General features: G+C 46.3%; 1 protein-coding gene across 1 annotated transcript in view; it reads right to left on the bottom strand.

The window, feature by feature from the left end:
• C5_1H6orf136 (chromosome 5_1 C6orf136 homolog) overlaps window positions 1-20143 on the bottom strand; it is a 140531-nt gene that overhangs the window by 40684 nt on the left and 79704 nt on the right. Inside the window, exon 3 of the mRNA XM_078641708.1 lies at window positions 14242-14330. Within this exon, the coding sequence (XP_078497834.1) occupies window positions 14242-14330 (89 nt within the window). The remainder of the gene's footprint in view (window positions 1-14241; window positions 14331-20143) is intronic.

Raw genomic sequence — 20143 nt, 5'->3', positions numbered from 1 at the left:
TGGGTCCTGTACCACTATACCCCAGCCGTCCTACAGCATGGGTCCTGTACTACTATACCCCAGCCGTCCTACAGCATGGCTCCTGTACCACTATACCCCAGCCGTCCTACAGCATGGGTCCTGTACCACTATACCCCAGCAGTCCTACAGCATGGGTCCTGTACCACTATACCCCAGCAGTCCTACAGCATGGGTCCTGTACCACTATATCCCAGCCGTCCTACAGCATGGGTCCTGTACTACTATACCCTAGCCGTCCTACAGCATGGGTCCTGTACCACTATATCCCAGCCGTCCTACAGCATGGGTCCTGTACTACTATACCCTAGCCGTCCTACAGCATGGGTCCTGTACCACTATACCCCGGCCGTCCTACAGCATGGGTCCTGTACCACTATACCCCAGCAGTCCTACAGCACGGGTCCTGTACCACTATACCCCAGCCGTCCTACAGCATGGCTCCTGTACCACTATACCCCAGCCGTCCTACAGCATGGGTCCTGTACCACTATTCCCCAGCAGTCCTACAGCACAGGTCCTGTACCACCATACCCCAGCCGTCCTACAGCACGGGTCTTGTACCACCATACCCCAGCCGTCCTACAGAACGGGTCCTGTACCCCTATACCCCAGCCGTCCTACAGAACGGGTCCTGTACCCCTATACCCCAGCCGTCTTATATCATTGGTACTCAGTTTTGGAGCAATTAGGTGTTTTTTGTGTGTTTTTGATTTTATCTGAAAGGAGAGAAAAGAGGAACTTGTTGCATTTGTTGATTGTTGGTGCCGGTAATGGGCTATTGGCTTGCATGAATGTATTTAATTAGGCTGCTTGCGGTGTATGCCTGTGCTCGCCATAATGTTGTGCTTACTCCAATAGCATGCTTGCTACAATATGCCTCGGAACCTTATTGAGTTACTCGCCTCACCCTTATACTTGGCTTCCTAGCAGAAACATACACTGCAAAGTTTTTCCTGCCACATCGTGCCTATGTTCTCAATATCTCTGTCAGGGGTCTACAAACTTTTTGGGTCTCGGCCTAGCGATACACTGCACAGCAGTGTTCGGGCAGGCTGAGTCTTTTTGGCAGGGTTTTCAAAATGGAACTGGCAACCACACAGAACACCACATACACATCCACGCACACACACCCAACCACACACACCGTCAATGCAAACTTTCACCAAGGACAGACACCATCAGTTGTCAATATACACTTTCACCGGGCACAAACACCACCTGCCGTCAGTGCTCGCATTCACCGGGCACAAACACCATCAGCCGACAGTGCACGCTTCCACCAGGCACACACACCACCAGCCGTCAGGGCACGCTTCCACCAGGCACACACACCACCAGCCATCAGTGCACAATTTCTACAGGCACACACACCACCAGCCATCAGTGCACACATCAATTGTTAACGCATCCACATTTAACTATTGTAGCAATCGCAGTATGGCACACTTTACTTTTAAACTTATTAATCTAAAGCGCAGCATGCCACCATTGCTACAAAAATAAATACACATTTTTTAGGCCTAGAATTTATAAACTTTTGTTACAGTTGGTGTTGCAATATTTAGCAATGCAAATAGCTCAAACTTAATTAATCCAAGACCTATTGCATTGCAAATGCTTGCTTTTAATATGGAGGAGGTAGAGTGTGCATGGTCGCAACCATCATCGTTGAAGGCAGCAGGACCAGATCGGGTACCAGGTGATGTTTTTCTGAACCACAGAACCTTTTGGGTCCCTCTACTCACTCTAGTATTTAATGCCATTGGGATCATGGGCCCCCTTCCGTCTTGGAAACAGTACATTATAGTACCGATATACCAAAAAGGAAATGGTTCCTATCCTGCAAACTATCGGCCAATCGCCTTAATTGATAGCACGGCAAAGGTAATGGGCCGAATATTGTTAAACAGAATGGAAGACTGGGCACGTGAGAAAAGGATCCTGGCGGAGGTGCAATATGGCTTCAGGAAAGGAAGAGGGATCGTGGACCAATGTCTGAACTTGGCACTTCTAGCAGGAAAGTATACACAGGCCAAATCAGAGAATCTGTATATGGCATTTATGGATCTCTCTGCCGCATTTGACTGTGTTAACCATAACAAGTTGTGGCAAGTCATGGAGCAAATGGTGGTGGAGGCGGCAATAGGTTTCATATTTAAAACTGGTAACATCCTCATCCAAGCGGCCGTACCCCATCCTAACACCTTCAAACTCCATTTCAGATCCTTGGCCATCCAACTTTCCAATTCCACCAACAGCCTCCCATACTCTCCACCTCCTCTCTCCCCACCGACCCCGCCCCACCAGCCCACTTCTCCCGCCCCTGACCTTTCAACATCCAATGACACTATGCAAACTTTGTCACCCATCCCCTCTTTTCTCACTATGACCCCCCCTCACCCCCTCACTCCAATCACCCTTGCACCCAATCAGCCCACCCATTCCCCTCCCTATGACCCCTCCCTCCGTGCCCTCTTTCAGTCTCCCCTTCCTTTTCTCCTCCAACCCCCCTCACTCCTCCGCTCCCAACTCATCCTCTCTCACGCCGAATCACAATACTCCTCACCCAGATTCCCCTTCCATTCCTCCTCCAACCTCCCTCATTCCTCCTCTCCCAACTCATCCTCACACCCACCGAATCACAATACTCCTCACCCAGATTCCCCTTCCTTTCCCCCTCCACCCCCTCATTCCTCCCCTCCCAATTCAGCCTCACACCTTCTGAATCACACTTCCCGCCCACCCTTCTTCTCCCAACTCATCCCCTCCCTCGCTGAACTATATTCTTCCCATTATCCCCCCATCACTCCTACACCAATCCACAACTGTACCTCCTTGCTATCTCCAAACTTCTCATCCACAGAGGTCCCATCTCCCCCCTACCCCATGCCACTCCTTCTCCCATACAACTAGAGCCCTCCCTGCTCTCCTGCCTGCTTCGGCTCTTCTCCTCCTCAGATCAGGCCTCCTGCCTGCATTTGCTCACTGCCTCCTCATAGAAGACCCCCCTCCGCAGCTAACTCTGAACCCCATTTGTCCTCCTCCCCCCACACCCTATTTACCCCCTCACTTATCTCAAACTCCCTTCGCAACATCGAACTTAACCTCACCACCCTTACCAGAGATCTCTCTCATCTCAGGAACTCAACTTCAAATCCAGCGACCTCCCTCCCCGTAGAAACACCGCCAGCCCTAGTCTAATAAACCCCACCACATCCAAACCGTGGAAAACAACTCCCTTGCTTTGCCGGGCTCAAAGACCACTCCGCACCACTTGCACCCTCTCTCACCAGGAGATTTCCGACCTTCAAAATTCCTACCCTCCTTACTCATCAACCATGAACACGCCTCCCACCTTCTCAAGCATCCCTGTCATATTGGGAACTAGTCGTATTCCCCCTTCACCTGTCTCACCTAGACCCCCTCCTCATCTCACCTCCTTTCATGCCCTCCCATCTCCCAAACCACCTCCCAAACCTGCACGCTTGTTAACTGCCGCTCCGCTGCACGACATGCCATAGAAATCTCTGAAACCATCCTTAGCGAATCCATCGACATCGCGTTCCTTACAGAATCCTGGCTTAATGACCACTCTACAAGCATTCTTGACCTACTCTCACCCCCGGGCTACTCCATCATTAGGAAAGATAGACCCATCCGAAAAGGCGGTGGTGTAGCTATCATCTTCAAAGACGAACTACAGCTCTCCCTTATCAATAACGCATAATATGCCTCCTTTGAATACCTTGTAGCCGAACTCAAAATACAGGGTCCCCCCCCATCCGCCTTCACAATATATATAATCCGCCTGGAAATCACTACCCATTCATTGACGAGCTATCTAACCTTCTTACCCAATCCTCAATTTCCAAATCTAAAAACATCTTCCAGGGAGACTTTAACCTCCATTGGAATGATACTAAAGATCCCTCAATCTCCCTCCTCTCTGACCTTCTCGAATTTAATGACCTCAAACAAATCTGTCAGTCACCAACCCATTCCAAAGGAGCCACCCTTGACACGATCATTACCAGCAAAGATCTAGCCCTCCTATCTAACATCATTCCCATTGACGGGTCCGACCATCACCTTATCCTGTTCTCCATAACCAACTCTGCCTCCACCCCTCCGTCCAAAACTAATAAACCCATGAAACTGATCAGAAATCTCAGTCATATCCCTCCCGACTTACTTGAATCCAAACTTCAGGCCCAGCTTCTCGCTATCCCTCCCTCCCTTAACACGAATGAACTAACCGAACAATATAACAAAGCTGTCACTGCTACCCTTGACCTTCTAGCCCCTCCCAAACTCAAAAAACAAAGAAATATCCCCTCCAAATCATGGTTTAACACAGACCTAAACATTGAAAGACGTAGACTCAGACTGACTGAAAGATTATGGAGAGAGCACCCCTCTCCTTCTAACCTGGCCCGCCTCAGACTTGCAAGATCGTCCTTCAAAAAACATCTTTAGACAAAAAACTTCCTTCTTCAGGTCACAACTAGATCGAGCTCAGAATAGGCCAAGAGAACTATTCAACATTGTGCGCAATCAAACTACTTCGGCTCCCCCTGTCCCATTGGCCTCGAAGATTAGATGTGAAGAAATAGCTCTTTTTTTCAGACAAAATTAAACTAATTGAGCAATCCTTCCTCTCTACTGCGATCCCTACCACCAATCCGAACATCTCTCTTAATAACCCACCCTCCTTCATAACTCACCCCAAAACCCTCTACTGCCATCATAACTCTGATCTCCCTCACCCCTCCTTGCCCCCCAATTTCCCAGACTCTAATCATCCTAACTCTCTTACTAAAAATAATGCAACTTGGCTTAACTTCCAGCCAGTCACGGAAAGAGACGTCTTTAACATCATTTCCAAACTCAAGCCTTCCTCCCACACCAAAGACCCTCTCCCCTCCAAACTTGTCCAAAACCTCAAACATATCATCACCCCTTCCTGGACCTCTATTATCAACAGCTCCCTTGCCACCGGCTGTGTCCCCACTTCATTGCAACTAGGCCAAATAACCCCCATTATCAAAAATCCTTTGGCAGACCTAAACGACCTCAATAACCTTCATCCCATCTCCAACCTTCCCCTTCTTTCTAAAGCCCTGGAAAAATGTGTTCTTCTCCAACTAGAGAGAGACACTGAACACTTTAACTTACTAGACCCCTTCCAATCTGGCTTTAGGAAAGGATGCAGCACTGAAACCGCCATGCTAAACATTGTTGATGACATCCACCACTCACTCGACAATGGTGAATCTAGCCTTCGGATCCTCCTTGATCTCTCTGCAGCGTTTGATACCGTTAACCACTCTGCTCTACTCAATGTTCTTAGAGATCGATTAGGCCTAAATGGTACGACACACAAATGGTTCGTCTCATACCTACGACACCGTTCTCAACAAATCAAAATCCTAAATTGCCTATCTAACCCTACCGCCATCTCCTTAGGAGTTCCGCAAGGATCCATCCTCTCTCCCTCTCTCTTTAACCTTTTCATGGAACCCCTCGCACTCATTCTTAAACAAGCCGGGATCAACTACCATCTCTATGCCGACGACACCCAACTCTATTATAGGATTAAAACTCATGCTGACATCCTTCACCTCAACAACACTCATCAAGATTCAAGCCTGGTTCCACATTAACCACCTCAAACTCAACCCTAAAAAAACTGAAATAATTCTTTTTCCCCTAAAAACAACCAGCTCCCCCATTCAGAAATGGATCTCTGACCTTAATGCCCTCAACTGCTCCTTATCTTTGTCCTCCTCAGTCAAATCACTAGGTATCTCACTTGACGACCTCCTAACCCTCAAAACACACATCAATAATTCTGCCAAAGGAGCCCTCTTCACTCTCCGCCACATTAAGAAAATCAAACCCTTCATCCCTATCGATGATTTCAAACTAGCAGTCCAATCCCTTGTTCTTTCTCGCATCCACTATGGCAATGCCATACTCACCGGAATTCCCAAGATCCACCGAGCACCGCTTAAATCTGTGCTTTACCTTGCAGCTAGGCTTACCTCAAACTGCAAAGCGATTCGACCACATCTCCCCTACCCTTAAAACCCTTAAATGGCTCCCCATCAAAGGTAGATCAACTTACAAAACAGCCTGCATTACACACAAAATTCTCCATCAGAATACACCGACCTACCTCGCTAACAAACTCACTAAAGCCGGTTGCTCCCGTTCCCTGAGAAGCACAAACACCCTCCTTCTTACCCCCCCTTCTAAAAAAGAAAAACACCCAGTCTCGATCCTTTTCCGGCAACGCTCCATGCATTTGGAATGGCCTTCCAACTGAGCTTCGTTGCAACCCTTCCTACTCTAGCTTCAAAAAAGAACTCAAACTACATCTCCTCAATAAATATTGGGGACCATAATCCATATCTGTTCTCTTCCACTGGCCACATCTGTCCGACCCTAGAAGCATCCGCCGTCCCTTCTTTTCAGCCTCACTTCGCCCTTCCTCCTAGTCACTTCCACCTCCCTGTTTACCACCTTCACTCTTCCCTGCACCCTCCCCCCTTCCCTTGGCCACCCACAGACCTCATTTCTGCCCCTCCTGCTCTCTTCCTTACTAACCCAACGGACCACCAACTTACCTATCCTCCTCTGCAATTTTCCGGCTCCCTTTTCAATGTATGCCTGGTTATTTTTGATTATCACATCTCCCACATTTCGGTGTGCTTATTTCACATATTTATCACTTTGAAATATGTCAGGCGGAGACTTATATGTTGTTTATATACATTGATGCTATGTATGACCCATGTCTTACTGACCTTCTTGTCTCAAAATGTAAAGCGCTCTGATACCCCTGGGTCCAGCCAGCGCTATATAAAACCTCTAAAATATAATAAAATAAATAAACAACTGTACACAGGTGCCACAGCGAAGGTTCGCCAAGGAAGGCTGGGTGAATGCACCAGACCATTTAATATTACATATGGAGTAGGGCAGGGCTGCGTACTCGCGTTCTTCCGGTTCTCATTGTACACCAACAAATTAAATGAGCACCTGGTCGAAAAGGTAACAGACACCCCAATCGCCAGTACAACGCGGCTCTCCATCCTGCTGTACACCAACAATGCGATCCTGCTGGCACAAACTCCTTTAGCCCTACAAAATTGTATCAATAATTACGTATCCTTTGTGAAAAACCATGATCTACAAGTAAACAAAGCAAAGTCTTTTATTATGTGTATAGGCAAAAGTAAAAAGAAAGGAAATTATGCCATCGATGAGCGAAAAGTTGACATTGTAGCCAATTTCCCATATTTAGGCATTCTTCAACAATAATTTAGATTGGAAAATGATGGTCTCTTCGGGGGCCACACAGATGAACAAAAGCATAGCCGCAATCTTCAGGTTCACATTGAATCTGGGAAACAAACCAATACCAGAGATGGTCAAAAATCTATCAGTATTCAACTGTCTCTGTGGCTACATATGGGCAGCAATGTGGGGTATAAGCAATGTGGCCACTCGTCAAAAAATAGAGGATGGGTTTACCAAGAGGCTACTGTCCGCCCCCAAGGCGTGTACCAATGTAATCACACACAAAGAACTAGGTTTACCCTACATATCTGACAATCAAACTGGCTCCTTTGTTACTCTGGTTGTCAATTTGGGAACGGGAGTCAATACAGATAAACCAATGTATCATAAATGACGTCATGAAATTGGCATATGGGTCTAAAATTGTGTGGCTAAATTATATAAGGTGCACGCTAGAATCTCTGGGATTGGGGGTCCTTTACAAAGACCCCGTACAATGTGAAACCTTTTTGAAGGCAAATTTAATACAATCTTTCTTAGAGAAATGTGCGCAGGAAAGAGAACATAGATACAGAGATAAAGCCAAGGTAATGGCTTATAATATGAGCCACATAATGGTGCACGGCCAATTTTCGTACCTTGCTTGTGCGAGCAATAATCGCCATTGCTTCATGTTAACAAGGTTTTGGTTGGACTATGTAACTATGATGCTGGGCTACCCAGCGAAATTGTTTTCCGAGAACCAACTGGGACGATATCCGTGTGATTCCCAATCAAGAAAATCAATTATCCACATATTGTATTTCTGCCATTTTTACAAAACAGAGAGGAAAATATTTATAATTCCATTCTTGAAGAAATTCTGTCTACATAATTACAATACTGCATTGTTTGTTATGTTACAATTAGAGACTCCTTATGCTTGCTTGGCGGTGGTCTAGTTTTTGTGTGCAGCATCAAAAACTCGTAGGTTAACAAACGTGATCAAATGTTAAATTTGTTATAATAAGCAAACCATGAAAAAATGTAAATGCATCAAGATACAGTTGAATTAGTGAGGTGATATTTATGCTGTTTAAGGGTTTTATGAAAGAAAAATTGTTTTAAGACAAATTTTTACGATAATTTGATACGTTTGAATATCCTTTTATATAAACTTTTATGAATTTGCTTTAATGGAACAAATCTTTTTATTAAAGTTTGAGAAAACGAAGGAGAGCAATCCTACGGTAGTGCACAGCTATATGCCTACAACCACATTGGCTGGCCGCGTATAGATTGCATAAAGATCTTAGGTACACAGCTTTAGTGCCTACAACCCGGTGGCCGGCAGCATTACCTGGACTGCAGAAGTAACTCTATATACAAGAGAAAACTACCCCCTCCCATCCCCAAACAATTAAAGGAGGAAAAAAAAGAAACAGGGGGTCCTGCACCAAGGACAAGGATGGTTCGCGTATTAATGTATGCGCCCATCACGCAGTTATCGCTGGGACGTTGCCCGATCAGCTGCCGGATGTACTTGTCTATGTATTTGCTTTTAAATGCGAAATAAAGCACTAATTGATAGATCTGACAGAGTACGGGAAAAGAGTGCAAGAAAGATTTGAGAACTTTAATTTATTCTACACAATGTCACTCGTCTGTACAATTCAACATTGATTTCTGCTACATATGTCTGCACAATCTAACACGGATGTATGCCACACACTTCTGCAAAATCTAGGTGGGAAAAGCATGATGAGCTGGACTGTTCAGTCTCATAGACAAATTGGATGAGTGATTTGAAGCTGGAAAAAACATTCAAGTGAACTGGGTTCAATTGTAGCATATATGGATTAAAGTCACATGATATACATGGAATTGTGAGTAGTCTCCTTTCTCGACTGGTGGGCAGGAGTAGAAGCAGATCTAAATACATTCTTAAACAATACTAATCCAAGAAAATATGGAAACAAATAACGGCGTGCAAATCTCTCGGTCAATCACCAAGTCACAGCTCAGTAACCCTGCTACTCAAGCCATTGCCAAGTTTGGAAGTCCCAAAATGTAAAAAAATACCCTAACCTCATTAGACAAGGAAACTTTTTCTTCCATATTCCATTGGAGTTCCATGAACCCAGAGACCGGTTTGCAAAACTGACGGCCTTCAATTGGCTGGCTCCAACGTCAGAAACAAGCATTGGCATAGCCAATAGGTCTCGCCTTTGGGACCTTATAAGTGTTTAGCCATGCAACAGTTGATATTGTTGCACCAAGGAAATTGTACTGCATAACTAAATACTTATAAGGTTCCAAAGGCGAAACCTATTGGCTATGCCAATGCTTGTTAATACAGTGGGCGGGCCTTCCTTAAGGTAGTGCAAAAGGCAGGCCAGGATTGAGTTATAAATCGGGACAGTTGTACTGAAGAGCCTCAATTGTTACCTCAGCACGGACATACAAGTTCATTATGCAAGTGAGGATAAAGGTGCTCTGTGGAGCTCTAGGGCACCGCAGAGGTCTCAGTACACTAGTGCAAGATGCAAATCAGGATAGAGGTGTCTTACGTGAGATATTGGTGCATGGGACAGTTCACTATAAATTACGTTGTGAGAACCTGGTTATTGCCTCAGAACTGGGAAACACTGCAAAATGCAGGTCAGACTAGAGTTGCTCTGGGACAGATTGTTCATATTTCAATACTGGGATAAAAGTGCATGATACAAAACAAAATAGAAGGACACTGTGACACAATTAAATGGACATTACTTGAAAAATGATATAAGTCGATGGATGTTTTTTTTTTAGCAAGTACACAATAAAAAATAAAATCAGACTTTCAACACTCATTAGATGGAGGTTTGCAAATGCGAAATAGAAAACTTCCCCAGCCCACCAGCAACGACACAACAGCGACAACTCACCTTAACAGTATAAAAAATAAAATGAATACACACACTGGACTGGGCCAGAGTGCTATATGGAGGCTACTTATGAGTGTCGGATTTAAAGTTAAAATAAACTGCCAGCCTTTACATTTGAAGTGTAGGCAGTGACCCGGAGAGAGAGAAGATGCGCAGGCCCCTACGGTTGTAGTGAAAGTGTAAGATTTTCATGGAACAAGAGGTGGGAAGTGGCGTCTCAATGCCAGCACTAGCACAGCAACTGTGGACACACAACCACCACAGCTGCTCATAGTGACACCTTCCCAAGCCTCAAGTTTTCAGCTAGGAGTCCTCTGCATATTGGGACCATCAGTTTCTCATTTCCTAGTCAGAGTAAGGATGCAGAAGCCCCAACTTAAAATATACTAGAAGTTGAAATGCTGGGTCTGCTGTATTGCTCCATGTCTACAGCATGATATGGACAGGCAGAAGTTACATTGTCTTTCTCAGGATGGAAAAGTCAAGAAGACAAAATCGGCTACAGCCGTTGGAATATTCAGCTACTGCTCTTTAACCACAACTCCGAAAACTAGGAAATGAGATTGAAGGGTTTGTCACAAGACATTTATCGATGCTAAGGGTGTTTCCTTTAACAAGTCTAGTTCATACTAAAACGAAAGGATAGCTAGTTTTGTATCGTATGGTGTTCATGGAAGTCTGGGTGTGACTTCTAAAAGAAAGAGGGGTGCATTTGCTCAATAACGGAGAGCGTCTCCAGCAACAAGAAAAAGGAGCCCACCATACAGTAACTCCTTGAGGTAGTCTGTGGTTACCCCAGTTATCTAGCTTTGTTCCGAAGTTCAGTGTTACTGGGGCTCCATTGCCTCTACTGCACATGCGTCGCAACGAGCAAGTAGTGACGTGACGTGCGCATGCGCTGTTCCACGATTTTAACGTAGTGGAGGTGTGTTCAAACATGGAGAGCGGAGCGCGGGAGATGAAAATATTTGTTATGGGGCTCATGCGGGGAGTCCTAATCTCAGATACAGTGTGCCATCTGTTACGTGTGGCAATTAGAAGACTAATGACAGAAGAAGTGGGTTGTAGGCAGTTATCTCAGGGTGTTTTCACGAGTACCACTGGTGCTTTTTTCTATTTAAGGTTGTCTGCATCTTTAGTTTATTTTGTTAATCTAAAGTTATCGTTCGCTGACACCGTAGTCAAGTGCGAGGGAAACATAACATTTCTTGGCTGTACACGGATAACTTTGGGAAGAGCCGAGCCCGAGGGGAGGGGGTCTGGCTTGGATTTTACGAGCCAAAGCACAACGCTAGCCATCAACTAACATAACACGGGAAACACATGCTTTGAGGGTGAGACAGGCAGTGGAGGAGCAAGCACACGCGGCACGCAAATTGAAAACAGAAGGCCGCTGCTTGACAGCTCTTTTCAAGCTCTCATGCTTGTGGCGTGCGCGCCGCTGCTCGCTCCCGCAAGGTGGACGCCAGCACAAGCACGGGTGCTTGAAAAGAGCTGACCAATTTGTAAAGGTTATCTCCTAGAGCAGCGCATGCGCTGCCTGGCCGAGACCGAAAAATGTTGTGACCTACATTACAGGATGCTGGGACTCGGTACCGGCTTCATGGAAAACAAACGTAAAGACCACATAAGAGCATTGAGCAAGCCCTAACCCAGAATTCCCTGTGTTAATGTCTTTATTTAAAGAATGCTGATTTAGCGACTGGGGATGTGGATCCCAGTTCTTGAAGCTCGGAATCATACTGCCCAATGAAGTCTGCTTTCTGCGGATCCAGGTGCAAATCTGGTACAAGCCTCACGAGCATGGGACCACGAACCCACAGCAAACTTCACAGGCCCATGTTATTTTGCTGGCACGGTCTGTAGAACTGGATCAGCAGGAGATTTACCACTGGGCGAGGGAAACCATGAATCCTGTTACAGGCCAGGCCCTGCGGCCAGTGCTCAATATGCGCAGCGAAGCGCAAAGGGGGTTATTCATCAGCGGCGAGTGAAGGCCGGCTCTGCGGCCAAACCCTGCTGCACATAGCCTTTGGCTAGGCAGAGTGGGCTTTGGCACCCTGCTGAGAGCTAAGCATAGAGCCTTGTCACCAGCTAGGACCAGCAGGGAACAACAGCTGCATGCAGAACATAGTTGGCCAACACCTGCTGCTTGCACACTTTCAGAATCTCTCAATTTCTCAGTCACCCAATGTCTCTCTCACACCCTTATTCACTTTGTTACTCTCTTGCGCTCACCTTCACACTTTTTACCCCATATCGCCTCCTGTTCACCACTTTCACTCACATACAGAACAAATAGACATATTTTCAACCATTAAAGTAGGTTCATTAAATATATATCTATTCACTGAAAAAACCGAAGGTTTCAGGGACGTTATAGTTAGCTGGACATTTCACTTGTACACAACCTGTGAAATCCGACGGTTATAGTTAGTTAGACTTACTATAACTCGCGCCCCCGCAATGCGCTGCGGATGACGTCACATATTACATCATTCCTGACATGGTAAGTGACATGTCAAGAAAGGAGACTGTGCCTGTCAGGAGAGACCAGATTCCTGGGAAGACCTGCACGTGGCCCATCAAATGGAAGATATTCTTAAGGACAACTCGACTGACTGAGCCTTTCCATGAGACATAAGAATGCCAAAGCTCAACCCAGGAGGAAGCACAATGCACCAAGAGCATAATTTGTGCATATATAGCTACTCCTTCGCCTTCAGAAAGAGTTGAACCTGCAGCATCTGTTTACAGTGTGCTTGTTCAAGCAGCCTCCTTCCTAAGCCCCATACCAACCAGGAGGAATGTGACCTTCACAGACCCAGTGTGTGGTCCAGTGTCACTGGTTTTAGAAGAATGTGCTGATTTCAGGTTCTCTGAACTAGTTCCTGGGCCTTACTCAAAACGATATTGCCGGTTCAAGTCACAGTCACTATCTAACCATACAGGCCAGATCAGTCACCAAAACACTACAATAGCGTTGGGCCCGTATTTCTTATATCCAGTTACAATCTCGGATTCTGTGCGCATTCCTTCTTTAATTCCCACTGAATGTTGCTTACCCTGTTGCACTGAATTTGAACTGCTATCCCCTCCACTTCCTGAAGTAAGTCCTGACAGATTGTCCTGGTTATCCTGGCAAATAACTTGATCATTCAGTTGGCGTACACCAGTACAGTAACTCGTGGAGAACGGTGGTGAATAGCAGTGCCCTCGGTAGCTCCTGCCACTGACAAATGTCTTCTCAAGAACACCAAGAAAAGGCCTCACAACTTAGACTTTTCAGTAGGCAGCAATGTTCACTTTGTCTCTTACTTCAATACAGAACGTCCCCGCTCCCTGTGCTTGACAGCATGGGTGTCAAGACACAGTCACTGATGGAGAAATTATCCTGGGAGAGGGAGACCGAGAATAGTTGACATTGATTCTGCGGCAGGAGGAACAATCGCACACAGGAAGAAATAACCTTAAGAAAAGACAATGATAGTGACTGTGGGGCACGAGACACTGGAAGTGGACAGGTAGATGCTGTAGATGGAGGTGCTGGCACAAGGTGCACACATACTGTGCACCATCCGTCACGCCAAACTCTCATTATGGACTCCTATTGTGAAAAATGGACAAAAAGAAGTGGACTTATCTGACCCAACAACTAAATGAACAGCATATAATTCTATATACGAGTCGCGTCATAAAATTGAACTTTACCTACTTTTAAATATTGCCCCACTTTAAATTTTTACCTGTGACATGAATGCAATACAAGAGTAAGCAAATAAGGGCTTTCCAGAGCTGCCAGAAAGCATGCGCTAGCCAGCTGCCTAACATGCTGAAACTGCCACAGCAACACCTGTGTGAGGAGCTTAAAGTGCTGCGCCAAGTATCGGACAACTGCAGAGGTCTACAAAGATGCTCCCCTGTAGGTTCAAAGCATACACACAACAGCTGTCAGGTGGCCAAGCACACAGTGAAACAACAGAAACATAGCAGGCTCTGTGATACTCACCGCGTCTTCATGTTCAGGAGCCCGTTGTCAAACTGCATGTCCTGCGAGTACATGCTATAATTGTGCCTCTTCAGGAAGAAGTTGGGGAGCTGGAGAAGGAAAGGTATACCATTAGCAATAATGAGGTAACCCAGTGTCCCTCAGAACCTGGGTATGTATGATATATAAAGAGGTGGTTGTGTCAGGAGAGTAACAATTCCTTTGTAGGAGTCAGAAATAACATGAGCATTACATTTTGTTTTTATCTGGTCACTTATGCTGTGCAAAGACAGGTCAAATGTCAGGTCCTCTCTTCCTACAAACTGCTGCTTATTTTATCCTGGAGACAGATGTTTACTTTTCTTTATCTGACTGCAAAGGTATAGGCTTTTGTAAAGTGAACTGTCTCAATCGTGTTGGGGTACAGAGAAGGTCAAATGAAAGGCAGTATGATGTCAGTTTTTTTAAAATAACATTTAAATAGCTTGTAAATCAAATAGTTTAAAATATATGTGCACTTACAAAAGCATTTTTTGTTACTTCTGAAGTGTGATGGAACACAGATTTTAATAAAATCAGAACAATTCAGAGCACTACCTGGTGATGTTCAAATGCTAAACATTGGCTCAAACTGGATTCCCACACATCATTGAATGCCATATTGTTTTATCATTAAAAAGTGCCTGTCAGTGGGATGGGTTGTGGCCATTTCAGTGGAAATGACTGTTGGCAAATGTCCAAGCACGACCACTTCAGGCTTTATTGATATATGTATTAAAAGTGAGAGTTTTTAAACATGAACTGTGAGAACGTCCTGCCCTCACCCAGATGACATGCTATGAGTGAACGAAGAGGCAAGTCATGGGCCGGGGTACTCTATATGTGGGCTCAATTTGTATTATGCCTGGATGTAGGAAGCGGGCTCTCTATAGAATGGACCAAAATGAAGTTCATTGTGTAAAGAGTCCGGGCAAACCCCAACTGGCTTTCAGTCACAAATGATAACCCAAATGCTCGGTTTTCACGGTAGTGTGGGTGAGCAGTTAGGCATATCAGAGGGTAGTGCTAAGCATTTATTGTACACACAAAGCGAGATACACACTCTACAAAAATCCAACAATGTATATAAATAACAGATTTTTATAAGAATTTAGATACCAAGACCATCAGAAATGGGTATGTACTTTTCGAGATAGTGTAAACTTTTGAAACAAGTAAAAATTTCAAAGTGTCCCTCAATTTTAAGATGAAGACCGATCTGATGGCTTTCAGAAAGGCATTAAAAGCTTGACTTTTTAATCAATAGTTTCAGGAATTAGAATTATCCATCATTCTATCTGGTAGGCTTTTGTCTTTTAGGCCAGCGCCTAGACACCTACGGGTATTAGAGTGCTTTATACATTTTATTTTCATCTCTTAATTTCAGTCCAATTTCTGGAGTGTTAATGTTTTCCTACGGGGGAAAACATATACTGTATTCAGACACTTGTCAGCGACTTATGTGACTGTTCTCCTGGACTTAAAGCGAATATGGGGCAAGGTCTAAGGCAGCACCATAAGGCAACATTGGGCGGCTGGATGCAGAGATGTTTTACAGCGTTGGGTGCCCCGTTCACTTCAATGGGGATCAATCTGGTTGGAAAGAGGCTGCAGTCTGGGATGGGGGAGGGAGGTCGCCAGTCGAGTGAACCCACAGGGGGCTCGGTCTTTGAGATGCTCAGGCACATAAGGACACCATTGGACCACTTTTCCTCGGGCTGTGGGGCTCGGGTGCAGTGGTGCTTTTAGGTGTTGGGTTTCTGCTGTGGAAGACACTCCCGGTTCGAGGAGGCCTGCAAAAAGAGACTGCAGGTAGTACTTGAGAGTCCAGCCCGGGCAAACCCAAGGGTGGGCTCAGCCTTTGAGGGCGACACAACCCCATTGGCACCGTCACCTCTCGGACCCGAGCGGTGGGGCTTGGGTACAGAGGTGCTTTGTGACCTAGGGTGGCGGCAGTCGGAGGCTCACTCCTTGTCTTGGTCCTACATAGAAGGGGGCTACCAGGACAGCAGGGCCAAACTCAGTATGGGTCTCACTGTCCCCGATGTCTCTCGACATGCAGGTCAGTCTTCCTCGGCGTTGATGTCCAGGCTGGACACAACATGCCTTCTTTGCTGCAAGGGGTCTGGTACCCCGGGTATTGGTGCTCTGCGGGTCCTGGTGTCCCCACACTTGGAGGGAGGACAGATCTGATCTGTGAGAGCACCGTGACCAATTCCCGGGCAGCTGCGGCATCGGTAGTCCCGGTAAGCTGCAGGGCAGTGAATCGGACCTTGCTTCTTTGGTGCCTGTGAGGGAGTAGCTCCTCTACTCCAAGGAAGTGCACTGGTGATTCACTGGCAGCCCTCCAGTTTTCTTGGAGTCTGCACAGCAGCAGGCGGTGTCATTTTCTCCATGAGTGTTGGCGGCAGCAGGTAGGTTTGGCGCCAAGTGAAACGCTGCTCCTCTGTTCTCGTGTCAGCACTCTTCTTTTTCCACTTCTTCTTTGTGTCTGCTCAAACCCAGGTCCTAACATCAGGAGAGCCACCTAAATACTGTATTTAGGGTTCTTACATGAAATTACAGGTAGTAACCAATGGGCTACCTACCTTTTCTAGTGACTAAACCCTCTACATGACAATGTCCTGTGGGAAGTGGGCATAACCCTGACCCAGAGGACCCATTTCACCAAAAAAAACGATGGGGGAATTTCCCTAGTCATGTGCACTTCAAGGTATCCAACCTTGGGGTTGCTACTAGCCTGAGGGTGAACACACCTCTTGACTAGCTAATTTGCCCAATGTCCTGATGCCAAATAGACCCGGGCCAGGGGTGTGGCATCTCCCCTACCTGTGAAAGTCTTGGGTATCAAGGCTGCTGAGGCCTTTGAAGCCTCCTGCCTTGATATTCTGATTTACTAGCCTTCCTAGAGGTGTAAACACCTCCTGCCAGAACAGGCATTGTTTCTGCCTCCGGGGGCATGGCTCTCACCTCCTAGGGGTCAGAAACTAGTCTGTGGTGGCAGGCTGGACTGGACCAGACCAGTCAGCCTGCACACCAGAGGGCTAGTAGGGTTTCAGGGATACCTCCAAGATACCCAAACTCGTGAACGCTCCTGCTAACTAAAGCGCCGTCACTACTGTCTTACTGTCCTCTTTTCTCTTTCCTTCTCTGCTCTCCCACTTTCGCTTTCCTCTCACGAGGGTGATACATAGGCCCCTCAAGGCTTCAAACACCATGGATCGTAAATGACTACCCAACGTGTAAATGCCGAACCATATATAATGTACGCAATTGTAACCCCAACGGCGTTATAACCTGACCAGTCTTGCCTACTCAAAGTGTTAACGCCTAACCATATATAATGTATGCCAATTGTAACCCTAAAGGCGTAATAACATGACCAGTATTGCCTTCTTTCTTTCTGTACTTACAATGCTAAAAAAACTTTTCTTAATAAAATCATTTGAAATAAAAAAAATAAAAAATAAAAATCCATCAAAGGAATCAGTGAGGGTTTATTAATTTGAGGTGTTTGATACCAAACACCATATGTTTCAGCGAAGCCATTATGTAACTAGGTAACTCATTTTGACCAGTGCCCAATACATACCTTAATATGGCTTACCTGCTCACTTGTAATATCTAGTTCTGGAACTATTATTATTATTTATTTAAAACATTTGTAAAGCGCGGCTGACACCTTGCAGGTTTCCTGGCGCTGGAGAATACTCTTAACTGAGGGGGACTGACGGCTAGGAGCAAGTGAAATTAGGATTTAAGGGAATAGCCAGGTTGTGATGCGTTTCCGAAGGGGAGGAGTTGTGAGATTTGACGGATTTCAGGAGGCAGACTGTTCCACAGTTTAGCCGCTGCGACTCTGAAGGATCTGCCCCCCGTCCTGACTTTGCCTGTCTGGTAATTGTTCCCAGATACAACAGAGGCTGAGCGTAGGGTTCTGGTAGGGATGTACCAGGTAAACATGGCCTGCAGAGGTTTGGGCCCAGCTCCGTGGAGCGCTTTAAAGACGAGGCAGAGGGTCTTGAAAGCCACTCGTTGTTTAAGTGGGAGCCAATGTAGTTCGGCTAAGGCCGCTGTGGCGGAAGATCTCCTGGTCCAGCCAAGAACTAACTTGGCTGCGGCCGACTGAACTCGTTGGAGTCGATCTAGTAGAGCAACTGGGGACTCAAGTAGCAGCGCGTTACAATAGTCCAGGCGACTAAGGATAGTGCACCTGACTATCAGCTCCCGGGCTTGTGCAGGGAGGAGTGGCATAATTTTGCGCAAGGAGCGCAGAAGCGCCGAGCAGGTTCCCACAGTTATTGCAACTTGGGTTTCTGTGCTCAATCTATTGTTCAGTGTGGCCCCTAGGTTGCGGACCGACGTGACTGGCAGAGGTTTATCTGGTGTTTCCGGAGGCCAAAAATCGCAGGGGAACTGGCGAGGTATTCGACTTCCCGCACAATACAGAACCTCCGTTTTAGAGGAATTAAATTGCAGGGAGTTTTTGTGTAACCACCCAGCCGTCTCCCTAAGGCAGTCATGAAAAGCTGCAAGGGGGGTAGAGTCTTCTCCCTCCCAAGAGAGGATGAGCTGGGTGTCGTCCGCATAGTTAATAGTTTTTAACCTGTGGGCCTTTATTAACGTGATCAGGGGTTTAAGGTACACGTTAAAGAGGATGGGGCTGATGGAAGAACCCTGGGGGACCCCGTGGGGGACAGTGGAGAAGGTGGATTGAAAAGGGGGGAGAAACACAGCCTGCCTTCTGTCCCGTAGGTAGGAGTGGAACCATAGCAGGACTGTGCCTTCCACCCCAGCCTCACAGAGTCTCTCCAACAGGATCCCATGGTTAACCGTATCAAATGCGGCAGACAGGTCCAGCAAGATCAAGGCTACTGCCTGGCCCCTGTCTGCCCGCATACGAAGGTCCTCCATGGCTGTCAGGACAGCTGTTTCGGTCCCGTGGGCAGGGCGGAAGCCAAATTGAAAATCATCCAGGATCTGATTTTGCTCCAGATGAGCGGAAAGACAGGCACTTACCCAACGTTCGGCAATCTTTGCCGGGAATGGCAAGAGGGAGATAGGCCGATAGTTAGACAAACAATCGGGGTTCAAGGAAGGTTTTTTCAATAGCGGCGTAATTAGAGCCTGCTTCCAAGAAGATGGCACAAATCCGCAATGTAAGGATTGATTGCAGATCCTACGGAGGGTGACAAAGAGTTCAGTACCAAAACTTTTCCAAATTTTTGGAGGCAGCGGGTCAAGAGGGGAGCCCGAGGTGATCCCAAGCACCAGCCTTTCAAATTCAGTTTCTGGGATGGGGGGGAACTCCCGCAGCTTTTCCATAGGGGGATGAACTGAGTGCACCGAGACCGAGTCACTGGTACAGGCCCTTGATATGTTGGGACCGCATGATGGAAGGGAGGAGTTCAGGTTGTGGATAATGATTTCAATTTTGTTTTTGAAAAATAACGCAAGGTTGTCACAGAGGGCTTGAGTGGGAAGAGTAGTTTTTGTGGCACATTCAGGGTGGGTGAGGTTTTTGAGAATCTGAAATATGCTTTTTGAGCTGTTATTGGCGTTGCTGATCGTGGTACAGAAATAGTTGGCTTTACTCTGAGCAATTGCAGTTTTATATGCCTGGAGATGGTTTTTCCAGAGTGCTTTATTAGTGTCGGAGTAGCCTTGTCTCCATTTCCTCTCTGATTGTCTGCAGGCTAGTTTGAGGGTTTTCAGAGAGTCGTTAAACCAGGGGGCTGGAGCTCTGCTCTTTGCTTTGCATTTCTTCTGGGGGGCGAGGGAGTCTGAGGTAGAGGAGATTATTGAACAGAAGGCTGTAAAATTGTTCTCCACCGAGTTAGTGGGGGTGAAACTGTTTGCCACATTAAATACAGTGCCCGCCGCT

The sequence above is a fragment of the Lissotriton helveticus genome, chromosome 5_1 (assembly GCF_964261635.1).
Source record: "Lissotriton helveticus chromosome 5_1, aLisHel1.1, whole genome shotgun sequence".
Lineage (NCBI taxonomy): Eukaryota > Metazoa > Chordata > Amphibia > Caudata > Salamandridae > Lissotriton > Lissotriton helveticus.
This window is presented reverse-complemented; position numbering and strand designations above follow the sequence as displayed.